Source organism: Numenius arquata, chromosome 2, assembly GCF_964106895.1.
Source record: "Numenius arquata chromosome 2, bNumArq3.hap1.1, whole genome shotgun sequence".
Lineage (NCBI taxonomy): Eukaryota > Metazoa > Chordata > Aves > Charadriiformes > Scolopacidae > Numenius > Numenius arquata.
Genome location: NC_133577.1, coordinates 57,088,508 through 57,113,568, shown reverse-complemented (window position 1 = coordinate 57,113,568; position 25,061 = coordinate 57,088,508). Strand labels below are relative to the sequence as shown.

General features: G+C 39.0%; 1 protein-coding gene across 1 annotated transcript; it reads left to right on the top strand.

Moving 5' to 3' along the window:
- Positions 1-7,125: 7,125 nt before the first annotated feature.
- Positions 7,126-24,982, top strand: LOC141473857 (solute carrier organic anion transporter family member 1A2-like). Its single transcript, XM_074161465.1, has 14 exons — positions 7,126-7,221; positions 8,342-8,483; positions 10,362-10,494; positions 11,413-11,519; positions 14,773-14,919; positions 15,224-15,322; positions 15,804-16,037; positions 17,611-17,775; positions 19,307-19,502; positions 20,350-20,515; positions 21,585-21,769; positions 23,235-23,299; positions 23,841-23,958; positions 24,823-24,982. Exons 1-14 carry the CDS (start codon positions 7,162-7,164, stop codon positions 24,980-24,982), a joined length of 1,977 nt encoding a protein of 658 aa, XP_074017566.1. The 5' UTR covers positions 7,126-7,161.
- Positions 24,983-25,061: the final 79 nt, after the last annotated feature.

The following is a 25,061-nucleotide window of genomic DNA, read 5'->3' as shown; positions in this document are numbered from 1 at the left end:
CCTCACTGTAAAGAATTTCTTCCTTATATCTAATCTAAATCTCTTCTCTTCCAATTTAAAACCATTGCCCCTTGTCCTGTCACCACTCTTCCTGACAAAGAGTCCCTCTTCAGCTCTTCTGTAGGCTCCCTTCAGGTATTGATAGGCTGTTATAAGGTCTCCCCGGAGCCTTCTCTTCTCCAGGCTGAACAACCCCAGCTCTCTCAGTCTGTCTTCATAGGAGAGGCGCTCCATCCCTCTGATCATCCTCGTGGCCCTCCGCTGGACCCGTTCCAACAGGTCCATGTCCTTTCTGTGTTGAGGACTCCATTTTTGGAGGAGTGTTTAATTTGTACATGTTGCTGATCACTGACAAATGGCTGGGAGTGACTCCTTACCTTCATTCAGTATGCCAGTACCACTGCTGAAGGCTGTGTGCTGAAACAAAAGCAGGTTATATAGGTCATGATCTGCACACTAGGTGCTTCCCAGTGTCACCTAACCACATCCAAACACCAAAAATTCACAGAAGTCCCAGGTATGTGCCTTATGGGTGTATTCCTTCAGGCACTTTTTTATGCACACAGACCACGGAAGGAGGCTACAATTTTCTCCTTTAAGATTGAGAACGCTCACTTACCCCCAAAATGTTCCCCCAACATCCTTTAGCTTCCAAAAAACCTGAAAAAATATAAAAGCTCTCTCAGGCAACTAAGAATTAAAATACATCTATTTTCAGTCTAATATTTTTTTCTGGGAAAGCACTGTTTTCATAGGAATGATTTCTTTCATTATTCCTGTAAAAGGCCTTTTTTCCTTCCTCCGGGACTGTGGAGCCAATTGTATAGATACTAGCCTTTGTTCATTTGTAAGCAGAAGTCTCCATGACACTTTCTGTATGAAGCTAAGATTGATATAATTCCAATAGTACTTCCTTTCTCATCGTGCTACAGAAAAATAGAACACCAGAGAGAAGGTGTGAATGTAGACAATCCTTGGGAAAACTCTTGTTAGTGTGTGTGTGTTTTTCTGTGTCTGTGTGAGCATGTGTCCAAACGAACATGCCCTTGAAACATCTCTCTCTTCATTTTGCTTTTAAAGATGAACCGAGTTTATACTTACGCACATCAGTAAGTGAAATTCTTTTGTCTTCTGTGAATATTCAGCACACAAGTTCCTACTTTAAGGCACTTCACAAATATGCTAATATGAATTAGCCAAAATTGAGTGCTATGTATAAGAGTAAATATTTTATAATGGGCAGTTCCAAATATTTGGAAAAAGGCATTTAAACCTCAAAAGTCAGCTGAGATAAGCTGATACATGCAGTAATTAAAGCCATCATCCTGAAGAGGTACTTCAGCTTTTAAAAAGATAATACATTTTTTTTTCTTCTTCGCATTTATTATTTTTTCTTTTCAAGAGGAAACAGGGCACTTATTTGTCTACAGTTTCCAAAATGCACATTACTGATAATGAACTCTAGGGGAAATTTTAAAAGGAAAGTTCTCTAATGTGGAGCTAGAAAATCATATGATAGTAGACACAAAATATAAATCACTTAAACTGCCATCTGGGTAATTTTTTTTCTGACATGGAGATAAGTATTTAAAGCAAATGTTAAGTGCATGCCATAAGAAGGTATTTATTTGACTGGAATTTTTGCTTTCCATTTCTTGTGATTCCTTTGCTGGATCTGAATCTTCAACCTTACTCACCCCGAGCAGAAATTATTGTTTATCAAAATAATCCTACTTAGATTGTAAAATTACAGTCCTGTATGTGATGTTAGTATGACTTTCTATCTCATGAAAGTTTAGTTAATGGTTATTTATTTAATAATTAATTAAAACTCCAGACAAAGGCTTTTATTTCACTGGTTTGCTTAGTTCCTGTAGATACTGAAAATACTTGCATGCATCTCAGAAACTCACTTTTAAATAGTTATGATGGATAAGGAGATTTGAAAATAGGGATCTCTGTAGACAAAGTCATTTTCACATATTGGAAGCATGTTAACAGATTTTAACTTGAGAAATTTTCTAGTGTGTGAGAACTGAGAAAATATGCTCTCAGCAATTTACAATTAGGAACTTTTATTCTAAGAAATAACGGGGAAAGATGCCTTACCTCATGCTCTGGTGCAGCACTGAGCAGCCCAGGTTCCTCAGCCAGCAGTGGTCTGTAAGGCATCAGCAGAGGCCCTACAAAATATTTTTCAGTACAGCAGCATATTTGCAAGTTTTTGAGAGAAAAACTTACTATATAATACAAAATCCAAGTATCTTGCTGGTGTGTTATTTCCTCTTCCCAGCAGCGTAACCACATATAGGGTATGTGGTAGTCCAGAGAGGTTTTTCAGAAAGGCTGGGTGCTCCCTCAGAAAGCTGAGAAACACTGCCCTGGAGGCTGCGCTCAAAGCCAGGCTTTCATTAATCCAAATCCCACCCTCACCACACTTTTAGACCTTGCCTTTAGGCTTTTCGTGTCCCTTAGTAGTTATTTCTGTGAGGGAGACAAACAGAGGTGTCAAGAGACTTATGGTCACAGATGAAACTTGCTTCAGCACCAGTTCTTGAAGGTGTATCTACTGATTCTTAGATCTGAATGTCTACCCAGTTTGATCAAAGTCACATAATCTCTTCTTGTCACATTAGCTAGAACTATTTATGCTTGGTCAAACTGCTCTCTGATTTTGTAATGTCCAGTAATCAGTAACCGTAGGACAGTCCAACTGCCTGTAGGACAACCACAATGGCTGTATGTCTAATGGTGGCTTTTTTATCTGTCACTTTTGCATGGTGAATTGTCATCATTCAACAAAAGTCTCAAAGGAAAGGGTGCTCCTAGTGAATGTCGCAGTGCCTAATTATTAGGATCTTTGACCCCTTCTGGAATTAACAACTCCCCAGTTATATAGTAAGTGATTAAACATGGATACCTCAAAAATAGATCCAAAAAGGCTGTTATGGTGAGGGGAAACACTGAAGACCAGCAGCTGAGGAGAGCGATATTATACCTCTATGCTTCAGAGGCTGAGGTCATTTTCTCCACTTTTGGTTCGGACCCAGTAGTTCTGCCCTACAGCTGAGCCTCCAAGTGGGAAGGGCTCAGCTGGGAAGGGCTACACTTTCTTCCAAATCATTCCAAGTCAGCAAGAAGAGTCCAATGATTATGCCTGCACTGCTTTCCACCCACTAACTCAGGGTTTAAACACCCACTCAAGACCTGAGAAACACAAGCTCATTCCCCTATTCCAGTTTGACCTTGTGTCACCCTTCACTAGGACACCACCTAGCCTGTAAATCTACACAGTAATGTGCACTCTTGAAGTCAGCACTTCATGCTCAGGGGTCTGACAGCTGTAGCTCTTGGCCCTTTTTTGGGGGGGAAAAGAGAAAGAGATGGGCTTAAATTTTTTCTAATGAAATATTCAGGTCGTGTCTTTCACATCTGAGTGAGTACTCTAAAATGTACAGCTAAAACCATTTGGCAAAAGCACAAATTCTGCAGCAAGTATACTTGGGTTAATTTTTTACAATTTAGAATAAAAGTCAAAGTTTAAGCGTACAATATCAGTCATTTCTTCTGAAAACCTTTTCAAAACTGTAAGTACCTAGTTGTTTTGCCGTGAGAATATTTTCCTTTGTCTCAGTCTGCCATTAGTATAATTGCTTTTGAGTAACAGTTTGAACTGTGCCTAGTAAAACAAGATTTCAAAATGCTTTTTTGTAAATGGAAAAATAAATTAGTTTTTATAATAAAATAAATAATAAAATAAATTTTTATATAAAAATAAAAATTCTGATGCCCTCTGATTGGTTACCTCATGTGATTTTTAATCCTGTTTTAAACAAAACAGGGACTTATCATTTTATCCATATGACTAAGCTGAGCCAAATGGAAGATACATTGAAAATAGGATGTCCCCCTGGGACTCAGGCAAGGCAATTTACAGAATATCGTTTCATAGATGATATTTTTGTGCTTTTGTTCTCCTTTTTATTGGTTAGCTAAGGTGAAATGTGGTTTAAAACTATATCCTCTCTTCTCGTGTTCTTGGCTCCACCTTCCTACTCTTTTGCTTATGTGGGTCTGACACTTGTTGAACCATTCTGTGGAACAAATCAGCTCACTACCTGGAAAGCAATCTATTAGCTGCATTAAATTTCTGCCTGTTTAATGAGTTAAAGAGGTTTGCAGAAGAGTCTGGAGAGCCCAAGAGTAGAAGTGAGGTAAGCAACAGGAATGCACAACAGTGAGTAGGAAGATGGGAGAAAGGAGTAGGAACAGTATTGGTTCATCTTTAGGCCGGTTCATCTATCGGCACGGTAGACTGAGTTCTAACCTGGATTTAAAATGTGGTGTAAATGCACCTGAGTAGAGTTACACACCAACATCTCTCTGATAATCTAGGCTGTTGGTCTTTGCTGGCTTCAGTTCCATTTGACCGAGTGGGAGCACAAAAATATTTTAAAGCTGGGGAAAACAACCTTGGGAACATAGCTGGAAATAATAGTTCTGTCTATTTTGTTATTCAATTAATAATCCTAATAATCTTCCCAGTAAAAAATGGATTGAAATGCATGCTTTCTACCATATTTTAAGCTTTGAGGGAATAATAAGTTGAGGCAAACAGTGCCATTTTGTCATCTGTAATTGTATGCGGGGCAGTCTGATGTTTCTGATGCCCCAAGAGAAACTTGGGCAGGGGGTGCTGGCTGGTTTCTTTTAGTATCAGAAGGAAAAAACCCTTAATTAGGCAGATGACGTTCCCTGTTTATGTTAGTGTGATGGGTTGACCCCGGCTTGATGCCAGGTGTCCATCAAGCTGCTCTGTCACTCTCCTTCTCAGCAGGACAGAGTGGTGAAAATAAGTTCAAAAAAACCATGTGGGTCAAAATAGAGGCAGTTTAATAAAGCTAAAGCAAAAGCAAAAGCCTTGTGTGGAAGCAAAGGAGAACAAAAGCAGGTGATGTCCATCCACTTCCTGGGAAGTAGGGCTTCAGTACATGTAGCAGTGGCTCCAGAAGATAAACATCGTAATAAGAAATGCCCGCTCCCCTTCTCCTTTCTCTTAGCTTTTATCGCTGAGCAGACATCATATGGTATGGAATATCCCTTTGGTCACTTTGGGTCAACTGTCCTGGCTGTGTCCCATCCCAAGATCTTGCCCACCCCCAGCCTACTGGTGAGGGGGGAATGTTGGAGAGACATCCTTGATGCTGTGTGAGCACTGCTCAGTAGTAGCCAAAACACTGGTTTGTTATCAAGACCTTTCTAACTACTAATACAAAGCACAACACTATGAAGGCTGCTTGGGGAAAATTAACTCCATCTCAGCCAGAACCAGTGCAGGGTGAAGTGAACCTTCAGAACCAGTGAAATGAACGGACTGATGCAGAATGGGGCAGAATCCTACTTCCAAGTCCTAGGAGCAGAAGAGGACAACTTCTAGAAGCAGAAGAGGGTAGACACAGGGGACCACAGTCTTTGTTCTGTTGCTCACCTTTTGACATCACAGCTGGGCTATGGTCTGCATAAAGCAGTATTAATATAAGGCATAAAAGATTCCCTGGATATAAACTTCTATGCCTAATTGCAAAGACAATGCAAAGCTGTGTAAGCACAGTTTAGTACTGGTTGGTTGAACACAGTTTGTGTAAGCAACTTTAAGCAAAGCAGAAATGCAAATTATTTATATTTCATAGATAATTGTCCAAGTTGCTGACCACCTACACTTACCATTTACCCACAAGGTAAGTATTTCCAGGAATGCTATAATAATGCATTACACTTTTAGAGACTGAAAATGAGGAGGTAATTGTAGAAGGAGTTAACACACATGAATTTGCCAGGAATCCAGTTAGTTAAGAAATACATTTGAGAGGATTAACATTGTTGCAGAAATTAGTGTTTGAAGAGATTGACTGGGGGGGGGGGTGTTGGGTTGAAGAATGTGAAAGGCAATTGAGTCCTATTGGTGGGCTTGTCAAGGACAGCTTGTTTCCCAGCCATGGTTTCATGAAGTGGAAAACATAGAGAAGAGCAGGTGCCTCAAGATCGACCTTGAAAAGTGCATCCAGGACAAAAAAGAGGAAATTAACCTATATCCATCCTAATTGTAAGGTAGGGCTCTGACTTGCACTGGTCTTCTGCAGCTTACCTCATCAGGCAGCAGGCAATAGTATTGAATAACTTGATTTAATCAAGCCTTTGTTACAGTACTTTGAGATAAATCTTTAACCTGGTGTTCTCCCTGTTTAACTCATCATGCTAACCCTCAGATGTGCAAGGGCTTTTACAGGTAAGTATATTTCAAGTCCCTGGAATATATTGCTCCTTCTTTCAACACATTTTTGGGAAATGTGTAAGATGTGTAAGCAAGCAGGTGGCTTAGCACTACCAGAAGCTCTATCAAGTTGAGATGGAGACGACTAAAAGTAGGCAGACAAATAAAGAGGGATGTTTTGGCAAATCTTGTGAGGGGGAAGCAGAACGGAGTCTGGTTTGTTTCCATTTAGAACTTAAGTTAGTCTGGTGGTTTGGGTTATATTTTTTCTCCTTCTAATTTTAATGTCAAGAGATTAGTCAGTTTCTATTAAAATTAACAAATTTACATTGATAGTAGTGGAAGAGGGGAGGGCTCAAGAGAGCATGCAGAGCAGAACTAAATGTCCTTTTTAAGGCTAGCAAGGACAGGCATAGTAATTAAAGACCATGGAGACAGGTATACGTCAGTCAAACGTATAAGTCTTCATAGTCCTGTCTATCACAGTGGTCAGTATCAAATGCTTGTGAAGAGGACTGAAAAGCTGCATTACAGACAAACTAGCTTGCCCTCAGAAAGTCTCTTTTCTCTGTTCTTTGCTTTCTGGTTGTATGCTGCTTTCAGTATCTGATGAGAAATACCTACTGTTACATTTTTGACATCCACATGTCAAATTTTCTTGATTAGAATAAAGGGTATAGGCTTGTAGCTTTTGTTGGAATCCAGTTTTGTTGAAATCCAGTTTGCAATTATTTAAGGAAGACACTCATATCAAATATCTTAGAAGGAATCTGATTTTTTGCAAACATGGGACAAAAATGTTTCTTTTTTTCTTTTGTCCTTTTCAGTACTATAGTGGGATCACTACACAGACTCAGAAACAGACATTGGGATCAATTAAAAAAGGCAACATGAAAGAAGCTGAGAAGCCATGTGCAGAGGACAAATTCTGCTGCATTTCCAAGCTGAAGGTACAGAAATATTTTAGCAATTTTGTATGAACACACAACTGTAATTGCTTGCACTAATAGTGGTTTGGTAGAAGTAACAATCTAAACTAAATGAATGAATAAGCTCTGTTTCTTTCCTTAATGGCTTACCCGAAGTCAAGCAAGTTTGTAAGCAATCACGTTACTTTTTATGTCCCTGGACTTTACACTCTGGGATGTGTTAGAGGTATGGTTGATTGCTCCTTTGAAATTCCACCTCTGAATTTGTGTAATCCCTCTAGTCTGTCATGTTTACCCTTCCTTTTTAAACCTGTGAAATGAGCCTTAGCAATTGTGACATTGCAGTAAAAATTGGTTGATGCATCCTAGACTATTCAAGTTGTCAAGAAGCTCTACAAAAGGTTGTAAAATAGCATGTTTTTAACAGTAATTCAAAGCCCAAATATATTACTTATGCTTTTTAGCATTTGCAGCAGATGTATTTAAAAATACTATTGATTTTATTTAGTAAATGCTGTTTATTAAGAATGCTAAATGGATTTGAATACTAATACATCTATTCATATTTATTTTTTTTACTCTCAATCGCCACTAGATTCTTGTAAAAAGGACACCCTATTTACTACTTTTACTTGAAATTACTTATTCTGGGCTCATGACCTCTACTGAGGTGGGAGAGCAGATACTCGATCATTTGATCGAAGGAAATGATAATAGTTCTGCAAGTATTTTACCATTCAGATGAGCAAAGGGCGTGAAGGTCTTTGCACCCTGGTCTGGCTGCAGACGTTACGCGGTCCTGCAGATGGCAATCTTGCAGCAGACACACGGTGGGAGAGGTTGTGCTGTGCCTGTCTTGGCTAGGGAAATGGCGCTTAAGGTTTCTGAAAACAGTCTCGGTCAATGGAAGCACGTGAAGAACAAAATTTTTCTTCATTTTTTTTCTTTGGTTTAGTGAAGCCATAACTCTGTGGACAAGGATAGATGATGGGATTTGAACTTGTATTTACGCATATATGAGTGGATCAGGACTGTTCACTTGTTTTATCTGGAAGCACATCTTTGATGGGAAAAATATCCATGGAATATTCCTAAATACATAACTTTGAATTCTTTGTGCATTCTCCTCTTTCCTTCCTAGGTATTTCTGCTGGCGCTATCACTTGCATTTGTTGGTAAAACGATGTCTGGTGCCTACATGAACAGCATGTACACACAGATAGAGAAACAATTTAATATTCCAGCTTCCTTAGTGGGGATCATTAATGGAAGCTTTGAAATTGGTAATCACTCATTTTAATATTTTTTATTCTTGTAAAATACAGTATGTTGGCTGAGCATGTATTAGTGACTCTCATGTCCACAGCAATCTGTCAATTATTCTATGTGATAGTAGTGATCAACTGTATCCCACCATTTCAGCTGGTACTTACTTGTTTACTGTCTTGGAAACTAACAGGACAACTGAAATGAGGAAGTTTAGGATTCAGCTAGTTTCTGCACTATTGTACAATATGATAGACCAACTAATATAACTAGGTTCTGAGCTTTATATTGAATCTTTCAGAACAAAACAGATTTTATAAACTTTGAATTTGTGGTCATATTTAGCATTTTACAGTGACCTCAAAGTTGATTGGAGTGGATTGTCTCTTTATTCAAACTCAATAATATTTCTAGATTTGTACCTGTACAACTGTAAAGAAAGTTTCCAGTTCTACTTTTAGTGACCCTTACCTTGTCTATTAGTGAGTTTTATTGCCCAGTGACAAGCTTATGCCTTGTTGTTACCAAAAAAGCCAAACAAAAGGCTTGATAGCTTCAAACCCTTCTATATAGCGATCCTCAGAGAATGTGTATTATACCCTGGATCTTTATTATCCCTGGCGTAGCTAAGGAAATGGCCTGAACAGGCTCATATACATGATGAGGAGGGGAGACAAGGATCCTTCTCCTCCTTTCCCTGGTCTCTTATATCTGCATGTGCAAGAAGAAACTGCTGGCAACCCTGTCCTGCAGTCTGCAAAGTAGTCTGATGAGGCAGCTCAAGGTTATGATAGAGAAGGAATACCCAGAATATATTCTTGCTTTTGATAAAGAAGAGGAGACTCTAAGAAATATGAAATTTCCAAGATTAATGAAGGGGTATGTAAAAGGCTTGGTATTTTAAATAAATTATCCTCTCATATACACTTTTCTGTAACAAGTTGTGGCATTCTTATCTTCAAGGATGTAAAATAACTGTGAATGATCATATTAATATTTGAAATGATCAAGAGTCAGTGTATCTGGTAGACATAAGTAACTTATTAGGACAGTGTAAATGTACATCTTTAAGTGTCATTCAAGCCACTGGTTCAATACAGTCTATCTAACAATCATGCATAAAAAAAGATGTTGTCTTCTTTCAGGGCATGATGCTCATCACTCAGAGATATGGTTTTTTTCTTTGGAGAAAAAGATCACAAAATTAGTAGGTGTATGATTACTAAATTGTTATTTGTATGGGGCCTGATTCATAACATGAAGCTTGATTCTTTTCTTAGTTGCATAGCAATAAATGAAGAGTAGAGAAAATCAACTGATTCTGAAGTGAAAGTGGATGAGAAGAGAATGAAGATTTTTAGCACATTTGTATTTTTAAATGGTACTAGGTGCAAAAGTCTGTATTTTTTTATTCCTCTCAAACTTTTACTGAAATAAATATTAATTTATTATTCTTTTCTTCTCTGTATGTCATCTTGTGTTTATTGTTTTCAGCACAAAAATACTTGCATATATACTGCTGTATTTTCCAAGACATTGCAAAATAGAGTATCCTAGGAAAGTAACTTCCTAAACTAGCCATTACTTTGCAGCCCATTGCAGTGGGAAATTTCTTCTCTACATAGGTGCAGTCAAAAATCTCTTTCACCATAATCTCTTTTCCATTCTGCCTTCTATTGTCATGTTCTCTTCATGAGGTGTAACTCTCCCAGAAAAAGATCACAGGTGGGGGGAATTACTGCACCATTTAGGCAGTTCCCTGTCTAGTTACAGTTTTTACAAGACAGAAGAACTACCAGATATTGAGCTAACAAGGTATATTCAAATTTGTGTTGCACTTCATCTCTTTTAAAGGATGCCTTGGTTTGTAAATATGAACGAGGTTCTTTTTGCAGGCAACTTGCTGCTGATAGCGTTTGTGAGCTACTTTGGAGCAAAGCTTCACAGACCCAGAATAATTGCTTTGGGCTGCACAGTTCTGTCATCTGGATGCCTTTTGATATCACTTCCTCATTTCCTGTTTGGAAGGTGAGTATTTTCCTTAGCTCACAGCAGCTTCTGTGACCCTTACCTGTCTTAATCCATAACTTCTCCCCCTGACATAGTATTGCTTATTGAGAGAGACATTGCTGAGCATGGCTAAGGTGTGATAATTGTAGAGAAGCTTCTTTTGTTTTGTTTCTGAGTTGGCTTCAGAAGTCAATCATCACTTCCTGAGGACAGTCACCCCTGTGCTGGGTGCATTGCCTGGCCTTCCTCCTTGTGCTATCTCTTATGTGGACTCTGAAGAAACAATGTGACTGTGATACTGTCACATTACTCTACTAGCTCTTATCTGCTTGGATGGGCAATACAAGATGATTTTCAAAGATGTCTTTGGTCTGGAGCCTGGATGACTGATCATACCCAATCACTGCGTTGGCAAGGCCTTTACAGATCATAATGATTTTTTCACCACTTTTTCACTATTTTTGCTTGTCATAACAAAATAATCATTCAAGCTTTTCTATAGTTTAAACAGTGACATATCTTTTGAGAAAAGAAGATCCTCTCATCTTGTACCCAATGTGGTATGGCTCTGACAGCCTTGGTGGCACCATCTGCTTGGGGTGTAAATTGGATTAGAATGTAAAAAGAGTAGGACACAAGATGATACGAGGGATTTCATTAGGGTTTTTCATCAACTTCTCCTGAAGCATCTGTTACAAGATTATGTTAGAGGGTAGATAACAGTATGGCTAAAACATTGGGTTGTTTCCCTGCTATAGTTGCTGTGTTCCTAGCCTGGTTTGTTACTGAGGCTCAGTTAACTTTTGATGGGGAGTTCCTTTGTCCTGTAGCTACACACTCTTCTTATAGGTAGCTTCATTACTGAAGTACAAATTTATGAGGCGTTTCTGATATATTTCTTCTTAACCTATACATACTTTCCTTTGATTCAAACAGGTATTGTATTGAAAGCAGTATTTCACCACATGAGAATTTTTCAGTCATGCCTCTCTGCCTTGTTAATCAAAGCTTGTTCTCTTTACCTACAGAGGAACCATCAACAGGTATGACTTTTCTTATGTCTTCTAATACTTTTTCTTCAGTTTTTATAGTGTTCAAGTTAAATATTGTTTTATTTTTATTAGCAATTATTCCAGGCTTCTGCTTTTGATCAGTACTTTTTGCAGGCATAAAAACTAGAGGTCAGGAAATTTCCTTGCCTTCTTATTTCTTTAGTCTGTGACTTCAGGGCTGTAACTTTTTTTCTTGCAATTTTCACAATATCTAAACAACTTGTTTAACATCCCTGTTAGTCCACTTTGGGAAAATATAACACCAGGTTGTTCTCACAAATGTTCCTCTTTTTGACTTGTGTCGTGGTTTGGCCTCAGACGGCAACAAAGGACCACGTGGCAGCCGCTCGCTCAGATCGGGCCCTCCCCCCGCCAGCGCGGCCGGGAGGGGAGAATGGGAAGAAAAAGGCAAAAACTCGTGGGTTGAGACAAAGGCAATTTAACAGAACAGCAAGGGGAGCAAGAAACAACAACAACAATAACACCGACAGAGGAATATACAACCACAAGTACGATAGCACCGCTTGCTGACCGCACCCGGGACACCCCCGACTGCTCTGCTCCCCTGGGGGATGACTTCCTCCCTCCGCCCCCCTGACTTCCTGTCCCTCCCCTTCCCCGGCTAGCTCCTGTTACCCCCTGGGCATGGCTCCCATGGGATGGAATACCTGTGTCCCTGCTAGGTCCTGGGGAGAATTAACCCTATCCCCACCAGGCCCAGGACAACTTGAAATACTATGATACTGTGAGGATGTGGGAAACATATTTGGACAATGAGTAAAAGGCATGAAGATGCCTTTCGTTGTACCACACGAGAAATAAAAGAACAAGAAATAGAGATAGAGCAAAAAAGTGGATCCCACTTCCTTTTAGAGAAGAGAGAAAAGAGTTTAATCTAGGCTTGAACTTGAACTTATCTAGGAGACTTGAAACATGTATGTGCACTAGCAATATGCATGTAAAGTAAACTTCTATGAAATCAAAAGGCTCCGAGGCAACTATTAAATGATCACAAACAAAATTCTCACACTGAAGTTGTGATTAACGTCCTGAGTGTTGAGCTACCTCAAAGGGAAGCATTTAGTCTGAACCATCTCTTTAGTCTCCCTTGATAGTTGGTCAAAGGAGACTACAGAGCTCTTGCTGAGTGTGTCACTTGCTGTAAGGGCATTCATGCTCTTTACTTTATGGTGGGTCAGATTACTTTCTGGATGCAGCTACTGACTGTTGGAAACTTACAAGATTGGTGGATGGCAAAAGTTAGGTGAGATGAATCCCACAATTCATTGTTATATTTTGTGATGGCGTTGCATCAATGTGTGCTAAAGCTGAATCATACTGTTGTAATATTGTATGTACACAGTGACATTTGTACTGTAGTTGTCTGTGTTTCCATTTAGTAATGGACGTGGCTTCCAAGCTTTCCAAACTGCATGCCAATTCAGACATTAATTTCTCCGTCTTCATAATGAAAAGTGGAGAAAAGCATATACTTAATAGCACTTGGTGTTAATCTTTAACTTCAAGATTTCAGATACCTTTTTTTTTTCGTTTTATAAATGCACAAATTAAGACATAGATAGGTAAAGCATTTTCTTCTAAATTATATAGCCATTCAATGTACACACTAGAACTCATAGCTCCTGAAGCCTTTGACTATACTTGGGCAAGGTGATTGTTTTCCTATTAGTTTATGCACAAGTGAAACCATGATGATCATACATATGAATCCGTCTCCTGTGTGATGCAAAAACTGGTTTGAATTTGACCACATCTGTGTATGGATTGCTTCACCCATGTTTGCTGACAGCAATCTGACAATGATACAGGAGATCCAGACTTGATCTCTGAGCAGTAATGCTTTCATTTACAATGTCATCAGTTGCTGCTAACAAAGATGGTTTTCATTTGTTAACATATTGGCACTGGGAAGTCTCAGCATGACAAAGTGGGCCACAGACAACAGTGGAATCTGAAGCAGACTGTATGGGATGAAGAAATCCAAGGTCAGGGAGAGAAAGAAAGTACTAAACATCATAATAGTTCCTGATATAACCGTCCTGATGTGGGACAAACTCGACTGTGCTGCAGCACAGCATTCTTCTGCTGAGTTATGTTGGAGGACAGGTGTGAATAAATGAGAGCTTGATCCTCAGATAGATTCAGGAGGCTGGCCAGATATATTGTTATGGATCTTGATTTTGATCGAGAGTTTTATAAAGGTCACAGTAAGTCAGAGACTTCCCCAGAGCAGTGCCCAGATGGGCAGATTGCGGGCTATGTTCCAGTGGGTGCCTGCTTAGGGAAACACTGGCCTTCTGAGCTGCAGAGGTATGATGGAGGTAGAAGACCTTTCTGTGTGCCAATTATGGTAGACTTTGTATATTATTTGCCAAACCAGAATTTGCATTGTCCTCAAGATGTCCCAAATCTGAAATTCAATACCCAAACAGATAGCATCAGGACAAATGAAATTTCTGGATGGGGGGGGAGGTCATTGATATGCAAGGCAAAAATCTGTAGTGCTAGAACAGAGCTTTGAGGTAAGGGTCTAAGCTGGGGTTTCCAGGTGGTGAGGACTGCTGTACAGTTGAAGTTACCAGCAAACAACCAATGGTTTAGACACAGACGAATGTACTCTCCATGTGCTTTTCTGGGGGCTTATGAACATTAGTGAACCAGAAGCTAGCAGTCTGAATCAAGGCAATGAAGCTGGAAAGCTGAGAAATCTCATTCCATGCAAAGGTAAAACATCACCACATCTTCTGTGCTGGCATGGCTTTCTTGTAAGCAAATGGTGGCACCTCACTGTGAAATCAGGAACTCTTCTAGTTTATTTCAGACAATGTTCTTATAAATAAATGGCAATGCATGAACTTTATGCAGCAATTACCTGAATCATTGCAAAAGACTCCTGAATTTCAGAGAGATGGTCATACTGTTCTTGCTACCCCACTCTTCCAGGTTGTCCAGGTCTCTCTGTAAGATAGCTCTCCCTCCTGATGTGTCCACCATACCACCTAGTTTGGTGTCAACAGCAAACTTGGTGAGGCCACTTTTAATCCCATCATCCAGACTATTCATGAGGATGTTGAATAACATGGGGACCAGTACTGGTCCCTGGGGGACCCCACTTGTGACCCACCAAAGGTTAAGCTGTTAGTCAATTCTTTGTCTTTGTGTCTAGAATTTAATTGATAGTTAGAATTAAAACATTAATTCTGGCTTCTTATTATATTCACAGAATGTGAAAAAGAGCCTGGGTCCTTGCTGTGGATATTTGTGATGGTTGGAAACATAGTACGAGGAATGGGTGAAACTCCCATCATGCCTTTAGGCATTTCATATTTGGAGGATTTTGCCGAAGCAGAGAATTCACCTTTCTACCTGGGTAAATCTGCCCTATTGTGTTAACGCCCCTCCCCCAAACAAACACACACATAAACAAAAGCAAAAGAGTGAGATTTTATGAATCCCTTCAGTCTAATAAAGGAAGAGAGAAAACAGACGTTACTGCCTTATCAAAATAAGAGTACTGTAGAACTTGTAATTTAACTAAAGATAAACTTGTTGAAATGAGGCCATTTTTAGGTGCAAATGTCTGTTTAGTAGAGCTGTCCTAAACATATACAATTCCAAGAAAATAATTACGTCTGTGTTCTAGTTTCATGTGTTTTCTCCTTTTCATACTTTAGGATGTCTGCATACAGCAACTGTAATTGGCCCCTTCCTTGGTTTCTTGTTGGCATCATTCTGTGCAGAAGTGTTTGTTGATCTGGGATCAGTAGATGCAGGTAATGGATGGATATATAAAATCTTACATATAAATCAGTAGTCATGATGATGTGTTTATCAGCACTAAAAGATGTTTCTTTGCTAATATGAGGTGTCTTAATTTTATCCGAGTTTGCTGGTGTTTCTTTTAGAACGGAAAATCTGTGTATAATTCAATTGACTAAAAGGCCTGAATTCACACATGCACAAATGAATCTGCATGTAAATTATTTGATGAACAATTGCATCATCTGGCTTAACATAGAAAAGCAATAGAATTAATTTAACACAAAACACTGAAATTTGCCAGAAAATTAGCAGCGTTAGAAAAGAAGACTGGAGACTATTCTCTTTCATCAGCTTCATTTTAAGAATCTTTAAAATGCTTTTAATATATCACATGTCAGAGATGACTAGGGAAATACAGAATGACAGCAATGAATATTTCTGAACTAATATAAGATGTTTGGTATCATTGTTTTTTTGTTTTTGTTTTTATAGAGGACATAACTATAACAGCTACTGATGCCCGCTGGGTTGGAGCATGGTGGCTGGGCATTTTGATTTGTGCATCACTGAACCTTCTCGCAGGAATACCTTTTTGGTTTTTGCCCAAGTCACTTGTGAAGGAAGGAGAAACCAATGAACCTGAGGAGACAAGTAAAAAAAGTGTAGTACTATTGCAAGAAAATGATAAAAATGAAGGCAAACAGACCATGTATGAAATTGCTAAAGGCAAGTTATATTGTATTTTATTTCCTTAGTTTAGTCCTTAAGATGTGAACTATGTCTGTGTATTTTTGTAAGTAAAGATGGGTCCAAGTTATGAAATGCATACTCTGTTTTTCATTTCTATATAGTGCAAAGAATTTGTGCAGAGATTTAGAATGGCTCCTTGCAGAGGAAAAAAGCTAATTTCATAGATCCAGGATCTGTATTCACTCCTTTCCCCTTCCTGCATTTCAAGCATATGTAGGTCTGGATCTTTTCTTTCTGGTAGAGAATTAATACACTGAAATCTGGTTAAGAATATTGCACCTCAGTGAGTTGTGGACAAATTGCAAATATTAATTGCTTGTACCCCACATTCACTGTGCAGAAAAGCAGCACAAGTCTTGTGCATTTCTTAAGTCCAAATTAAAGCCATAAAAGGGAATTGACAGGTGCTTAAGTGTCTTATAAATACTTAATGGCCATTGAACAAGGATCTACTTGACTTACCTTTATTCATGTTACTGTTAGCCACATTCACATCTGCGGTCTTTCAGATCTGTATGTCTGTAGGAAGCTATTTTTTTCCTTCCATTTTTTGTGCTAGTTAGAAACATAAGTGAATAAAATGTGTCAAAGGCTATGATCTTCAGAGTAGTCTCATGATTCTGTATACCAAGCTCAGGACCCCTTGACAGGTTCTTCATTTTCAGAAAGTAAGTACCAGTAAGATACTTGCCTACCTCTGAAAGATACATACACCCTTCCAAAGTGGTGCCGACTTTCAATGAAGCACAGTCATTGTTTTACAGATGCTTATGTTTTTCTGCAGAGTTTCTTGACAATAGCTCAGCACATTAATTAATAGAGAATCTTAGACAAAGAGGAATTGTGGGGTTTTTTTATGGTTCAGATCCTGACTTAATAGGCATTACACAGAGAAAAGACCTGTGTAAATTAGTTTCTCAGATGCCTACTTGGCTGAAGAGTGGCAGATGCAGACTTTGAGTGAATCCAGACTTTGCTGTGAATAACTGTGGTCACCTCCCTCTTCAGGCCTCTTGTGCCCCATCACTGACAGTAGAAATAACCAAAATCAGTGATCAGGTCTCTGGGGGCAGGTTGTCACAGCTATATAGCACGTTTGCCCCCCTTCCCCTTGTACTCCCTTTGCATGCCCAGGTGCAGGAAATGGGTTTTTGTGAATTCTCTGAGGTCATGGGACAAGAGAAAAAGGAGTGGGACTGGTGGGAGAGTAGCTGCTGCTGTAAATCTGTAGGTGAAAAGTTCAGCCACTATATAGCTAAAAAGTTTTAGGAAACTTCTATGATAAGATTATTACTGTGATTTTTTAAAGCAGGCATAGGCATTATTGTGCATGTGTGTGAGTGTGGTTACCTTTGTGTAGAAGAGACATGTTGGGGTAGCCTGGGCTAAGCAAATAATCTTTGGACTGTGGCGTCTGGCAAAGCACAAGCATTAGCCTGATAAAGTTAAGGACCATTTCTGTTTCCCTCTTCCCCCCTCAGCCACACTGAGCAATGGGTGATTCATTTCATAAAGCATCACACTAACTTGTCACATTATTTCATTCCAGATTTCATCCCATTCCTCAAGGCTCTGTTTCACAACCCAGTCTATATTTTATTTATATGCATAACTGTGTTACAGTTCAGCGCTTTCAATGGCATGGTATCCTTCATGCCCAAATATTTGGAACAGCAGTTTGGAAAATCTGCATCGGATGCCATCTTTTTAATTGGTACATTTGCATTTTGCTTTGCTGTATTCTACCAAGTACTGATGTCTCTATGCAAACTTTCTCTATTTATTTGTACGTGTATACATATACATACTACAGTCAAATGCTTCTACAAATGACAGATTCCACACTACAAAGTATTTCTAAATAATCATGCATTTTCGGCTAAGCATCTCCTGATTTTCTGTGTGGAATTTGATAATATACTTTCCATCTTTTGAAGTGGCCCAGAAAGTTGAGCTGATGTAAAACTTGCACCACTGATCTCAAAGATGATATGCTAATTTGCATCAAGAGAGTATGGCCCAAATTATCTTGATTATATTATCTTGATTAAAAGTATATTACTTGATTAAAAAGTATACTATAGAGGGTAGATTTCATGTTCATGAAAATGACTGCTAGAATTCTTAAGACATACATGGGTTGAACCTATGCACAGCTAAAGTTGCCAGTGACCTCTGACACTTTCCATTGTCTCCGCTCCTCAGCTATTGGCCTTAGGCCTTCTGAAAGCCTCTTTCATATGCAGAGCTCCATGGAAGGAAAGCACTGAACAAATAGCTGTCTTTTTTTGTCTCTTCTTTATCAGCTTGTCTTTTTTTTATGAGTGAGGACAAGGCGTCATGCATTGGGAAATGGTAATGGCAAGTAATTGTAGCACAAAGCAAATATCCTGAAACTGTAGGAGCCTTTCTATGGTTCCACTTTATCATGTCTTAAATTCTCAGTTCCCTTTTTTAACTGCAATGACTTAATTAGACTAGAATTTTTCTAATCATTATAGAAGAAACAACTTAAAATACACCTAGCCATATTTCTGTTCCATAACTCAGGGCTCAGCTTTCACAGTAGCTGCACCATTTTCTTTAAAACCTGCTGCACAGAATGTCCCAGAACTCATGAGTATTTCTGTTGCCCTTTGTTGCCAGTGTGTTGAAGCTGTGCATCCAAAGGCATATAACTATCATACATCTTGCATTGACATTGCATTGCCGGGTTGCTTTTCAGACAGCTTCTTCCTAAATGTCTTTCGGTCAATCTTTGCTTCATTAAAGTATCAGACAGCAAAGAAGCATGAGAGCACGTTCAGTAATCTCATACCAAAACTGATATGTGATGCTCAGTTTGCACCAAGACATGCTTCACTACCTTATCTTCCTGTTGAGTTTCTCTCCCAGCTAGGGAGGCTGTATTGAAACCTTGCCTCTTTTTTTCTTTTTTTTTTTTTCTTTTTTAGTTTGTTTTTCAATTATTTTTTTTATTGCCACTAGATTGCAACTCTAGATTGCAATTTTCCAATGAATCATTTCAGTCTGACTCTCTAGCTCGCTCTCCAAGCAGTTTCCAACTGCTGTTGACTTTGGCAGATGTTCTGGGTGTGCAAGGGAAGTAGAGACCCATTTCTGACTGTAGTTAAATTATTCAGTCACAGGCACTATATGAATCTTTGCCAAACAGTCTTCCCTTATGAGTAGCTTTGATGATCTCTTTCTTTATTTTAACATGGAAGTTTCACTTGTTTAAATAGGTGTTTACAACCTACCGGTTATATGCATTGGGTATTTTTTTGGAGGCTTATTCATGAAGAAATTCAAGATAAATATCTATCAGGCTGCGAACATAGCATTTTGGGTATCTTTACTGGAATACCTTCTCTACTTTGCTGCCTATTGGACTATCTGTGATACTTCACCAGTTGCTGGCCTAACAGTTTCCTATGAAGGGTATGTTCCTTAAGACGCAAGAGGACTTAAGACACTGGAATGATTTTTCTTGCCAAGAATCAGCCAGGGACTCCACAGTTTTGAAGCATTTCAGTTTCATGATCTAAATTCCAAGGTTTTTAACTTGCATGAGACAATAGGTCTATCTTCATTATCCCTGTTTTAAACTATAGAATGTATTAAAAAGGATATCCATATCAAGACTCATGCAATTGCATGTCCATGTTAATTCTTTAAGTATACATTCAAGTCATGTAACTGCAGGTAAAAATAAGAAGTTGTTGATCAAATTAGGCATACATGAATGTAATTTTAGAGGTACAAAGGGACAAACCCCTTTCTTTATCTTACACTTGTACTGGAATTTGGCTGCTATCGAGTTATCAGAGGATATTTTATCTGCAGTTTCTTGATTTGAAGTCTGCCACTAATCATTGAGAAGGTTTGTGTGTCTGTAAAATGCACATGTAGGTATATGTAATGCTTATAGAAAACCAAGAGCATACAAGGCATAGATGAAGAAAATGCTGCAGGGTATGTATACCTATCTATGAATTGATAATATTAATGTGATGTAATGTAATATAATACAGTACCATATCATACCATACCATATAACATCCTATAGAAAGATAGAAAGGTATGACTCCAGGATAGGAGCATGTAGGATCCCATCCTGGATCAACACTTGAGCTAGAATCAAGTATCTATACTTGATTCTAATCAATTCTTGTTCTAATCTACAAAATACTGAGAGACTATGTATTTTGCTGTCTTAATCATTAAAAAGGGTTGCTGTAGGTATTTCATTACTGAAATTTTTATTCATCTGCTAAATGTATTTCAGAATAGAGCAAGTTTCATATGCAGAAAATACTCTACTTGCTGACTGCAACAGGGATTGTGATTGCCCAGTTAAAATATGGGACCCTGTTTGTGGGAACAATGGAATCACGTATGTGTCACCTTGTCTTGCTGGATGTAAAGCCTCAAGAGGAACTGGAAAAAGTGTGGTAAAGCATATTGTGCTATAAATATGAAATATATTAGGTGAGAAATATTCATATCAATACAGGGTGGGAAATAGCCATACGTGTACAATTACTTGGATATATAAGGTGATACATAGAGTTGGACAAATTTATACAGTGGCAACAGAAATTCCAAATTAAATATGAAAACTAGTTTAAGTTTAAATTAAAAAATATAATGAAGAATCCTCCTTTTCTTCTAATAATTGAAGGAATCTTAAATGTTCAAAATGGAATGAGAAATTATTCTCAAAGTATTGCCAGTTGTAAACCTGAGTGAACAAGAACATTTCAGCCAAAATGAAATTCTGTAGCATGGATTTAATACTTTTTTTTTTAACCCCATGGGTTTAAACAAGTAACCGGGTATTACTGAACTTTTATTATCTTAATTAATAATGCACTTTCCATTAAAAAAACCTTCTAATTAGGGTGAAAGCAAACAAAAATAATGAGTTCAATAAAGCCCAAATCATACAGATTTTAGAAAGCCTCTTTACTTTCCAAATATTTTGGAGGAGTATTAGATGATAGTAAGGGCCAGATGCTGATGCCCTTTCTCACATTGGCTGATATTTGAGAGCCCTTATTCTGGAAATAGTCTCAATGATTTCAGTAGAAGCAAGTGTTTGAGTGAGAATATTGCAACCCAGCCTCAATCAAACATCTCTGCTTTCTTCTATTTGGGCATATGAAGGACCACAAACTAGTTTATGAAAAAGAAGTCCAGATCTATTGGCACTGGAAGGATCACATCATCAGGCTATGTCGGGAAATATGAGGGCTCTCTTGATCATGGCCTCCTTGAGAAAGCGTAGTCCCAGCTGCGTAAGAGTGCTGTAGCTCCCTCCTGCTCTGTAATCTTGTCCACCACATACAGATAATAGCTGGACCTGTGCCTGGCAGCCTGGGAGAGAGGTCACAGTGCAGTGCTGCACATGTGTAACATACTCAAGTGCGGAAGAGAGTGAACTAGGTGCCAACTGTGCGAGTTTCACACTGGGTGTGTGAGTTTTGACAAGTCTGTGTGATTAAAATTCTCTTTTGACAGGTATTTGAAAACTGCACCTGTGTTGCAGCCTCAGGGTTTTCATCTCAAAATGTCTCTGCAGTTCTGGGCCAGTGCGAAGGAGAAGAAAACTGTGACAAGATGCTTCATTTTTTTTTAATATTGTCATTAGTCTGTAGCTTCATTTTTTCCTTAGCAGCCATGCCTGGATACATGGTTTTAATAAGGTACAGTAAAATGTCCTTATCTTAGGAAACCTACTGGACTTTCTATCCTAAGGTCAAACACCCCAGGAATTATAAGTGTGTTAGTCTGTGTACAGAGGGAGAAAGAATAGAAAGATTGTATGTAATTTCTGTGCTGTGTTAAGGTTTAGTGTCCTGTCAGCTTTATAGCCTATTGTTGCTTCTGGCTATCCAGATCATGATCATGATCAAAATTTTATACTCGTTTCATATATTAAATCCTGTCAAATTACACCAAAACCAAAACGGTTTGTTAGATTAGCTTGCCTGCCTCTGATGATCTTTGCATGCTCTTGAATGTTCTCTCTGGTTACTGTTGAATCATAGAATCATAGCTTCCAGGCACAAATACAGGTTGGGCAGAGAATGGATTGAGAGCAGCCCTGAGGAGGAGGACTTGGGGGTGTTGGTGGATGAGAAGCTCGACATGAGCTGGCAATGTGCGCTGGCAGCCCAGAAAGCCAACTGCATCCTGGGCTGCATCAAGAGAAGTGTGGCCAGCAGGTCGAGGGAGGTGATTCTACCCCTCTACTCTGCGCTCGTGAGACCCCACCTGGAATACTGTGTCCAGCTTTGGAGCCCTCAACACAGGAAGGACATGGACCTGTTGGAACAGGTCCAGCGGAGGGCCACAAAGACTATCAGAGGACTGGATAACCTCTCCTATGAGGAGAGGCTGAGGGAGTTGGGGTTTTTCAGCCTGGAGAAGAGAAGGCTCTGGGGAGACCTCATAGCAGCCTTCCAGTGCCTAAAGGGGGCCTACAGGAAAGATGGGCAGAGACTCTTTATCAGGGAGTGTAGTGATAGGATGAGAGGTAACAGTTTTAAACTGAAAGAGGGAAGATTTAGATTAGATACTAGGAAGAAATTCTTTACTGTGAGGGTGGTGAAGCACTGGAACAGGTTGCCTGGAGAAGCTGTGGATGCCCCATCCCTGGAAGTGTTCAAGGCCAGGCTGGATGGGGCTTTGAGCAACCTGCTCTAGTGGGAGGTTTCCCTGCCCATGCACAGGGGGTTGGAACTCAATGATCTTTAAGGTCCCTTCCAACCCAAACCATTCTATGTTTCTATGATTCTATCAACTGTATCCTGAATTAATGTGGGACAGCTGAGTCAGTGCACTGAGATATTGAGAGCTGTGTGATACCCATCTGTTTATGGATCACCTCAACATGACGTTAAGGCACCACTATCTTCTACTTTGCACTGGCCTTAGTCCAAGTGGATGATACTGGGACAATAGTTTTTCCTGTTGTGATTTTGCAGTCTTAATTAAGGAACTTCAGTAAATGTCACCTAATGAGGATATTGAACTCTTTCAACCAGTGCTCTAATTAGAATGGTTTGGGCCTAATGTGATGAAGAGTTTATTTACAAAAAAACAGAGGTAAACATTTCTTCCTAATGTCACCTTTACTAATTGGTGTACAATGTCACTATCATACAGGTCTCTAAAGCCTGAAGAAAAGTCATTTGGAGTGGGTATCCATGGACTAGCTTCAAGAGTATTTGGTAAGAAAAGCTGTAACACACTTTAGAAGCACAGTTAGATCTCATTTAGAGTCAGACAAGGATCACATCAGGGCTATGGGCATGGCACAGGAGTGCACTTCTATGGAGTGCCTTTGATCAGAAAGAATTTGGGGTTTTTTACAGATCTAGGCAGCATGCCAAATTAGAACAGCTTTCCATTTAGGCTATTATAGGTAAAATGCTGACTACATCTGCTGTTCATCGGAAAGCCATTTTACAGCCCATCACTCTTGTTATATGTTTATCAAACATAATACTCACTCTCACTCATGAGAGAAAATGTTTTGAATAGGAGTCACAGTCCATATTGTAGCATGTATATATTGTTAAACAGGCAACAGGAAAGAAAATCTTTGGTTGAGGGTAAGTGGATAAGGAAGAAGAGAGAACATAAGAAATACAGAGAACATGGTTCATGCTGCAGGAGGACAGGACAGATGGAGTAGGTGAGAAACAGCATAGGTTCTATAGTGTATAGACACAAAACACTTCACAAAAACATTGCTAATATCCCTTTTAGCTGGAATTCCATCTCCCATTTATTTTGGAGCTTTGATAGATACCACTTGCTTGAAGTGGGGTACTGTGACTTGTGGTGGAGAAGGAGCATGTAGGATGTATGACATCGTCACATACAGGTATATTTTCCACTTTATTTTAATTTCTCCTTCTTACTGTATTATTACATGTGTAGAGATATAACTGTGCACTCCTTATCTTTTCCTAGTAGACAAACTGCTCCCGTGTTAGGGATTTGATGCAACACTTTTCTTTGGCACTGACTTTATTTTTTGAGTGCAACCTTTGCCACAGATGTTGGAACACCCTTTGAACAGAAAAGTTCTGGTCCCATAATTACATTCACTGATAGCCTTTCATGAGAACAGACCTTAAAGCACTGAATTCTGATAAAAAAATAAAAAGCACTAAGCCCTTGTGGAGAAAAATGTCAGATGTTTAATGATTGAAATAGTACTTGAATCAACACATAGGAGAAATTTATAGAGAGGATATAGTTACCCAAGTTGGAAATTGGCCCAATATACTACACTTCATGCTTTTGTGGCCCTTCAATGTTCACTGTGGGAATTTTCAATAAAGTCTTGTTGGACTAATGGCCTCAGGCTGATTCCTTTTTATACTGTGTTGAGGTTGATTTGGAAGAAGAATACTAGCTCATGAATACCCAGAAGTCTTACTCAGGTGGTCTGAGCTAGCCTTTCCAGGGCTCTCTGCTTCCCCTGTGGAGAAAGCCATTAGGGTACCAGGTGGCTAAGTTCACTGGCTAAATTAGGTGCCTGAAGTTGGGTAATGTAAACAGCAATTTTGCTGGCACTGGCGTATTCTCTGTTCTCATATTGATTCATCTTATGTGAAATCCAAAAAGATCAGGGCACAAGCTTTAGAGCTGCTGGGCAATTGTCACAAAACAGTATATGCTGGCTAATTATGCTATTTTTTTCATGAGTGATGCATTTAATGAATGTCATCTTTTATTTCAGGTGGCTCTATCTTGGCCTGCCAGCAATATTACGTGGAGTGTCCTATATCCCAAGTGCACTAATTCTCCTTATTTTAAAGAAGAAAGTTAAATCTGAAAGCCAAGTCTTATTAAATGCACCAGTAGAAATGCAGGATAAAGTGCAAGAAGAATTGCAGTAGCATTTCAAAAAAGGACATATTGTGAAAAAACCTTACAGTGTAAATTTTGGATATATCTTTGTGGAAGATTTAATACTTT

Excerpts from the sequence above, each read along its gene's own strand:
- LOC141473857 (XM_074161465.1), top strand. The coding sequence starts at position 7,162 with ATGAAAGAAGCTGAGAAGCCATGTGCAGAGGACAAATTCTGCTGCATT. Across the intron at positions 19,503-20,349 it reads CTAACAGTTTCCTATGAAGG|AATAGAGCAAGTTTCATATG; the intron begins GTATGTTCCTTA and ends AATGTATTTCAG. Across the intron at positions 23,300-23,840 it reads ACTAGCTTCAAGAGTATTTG|CTGGAATTCCATCTCCCATT; the intron begins GTAAGAAAAGCT and ends TATCCCTTTTAG.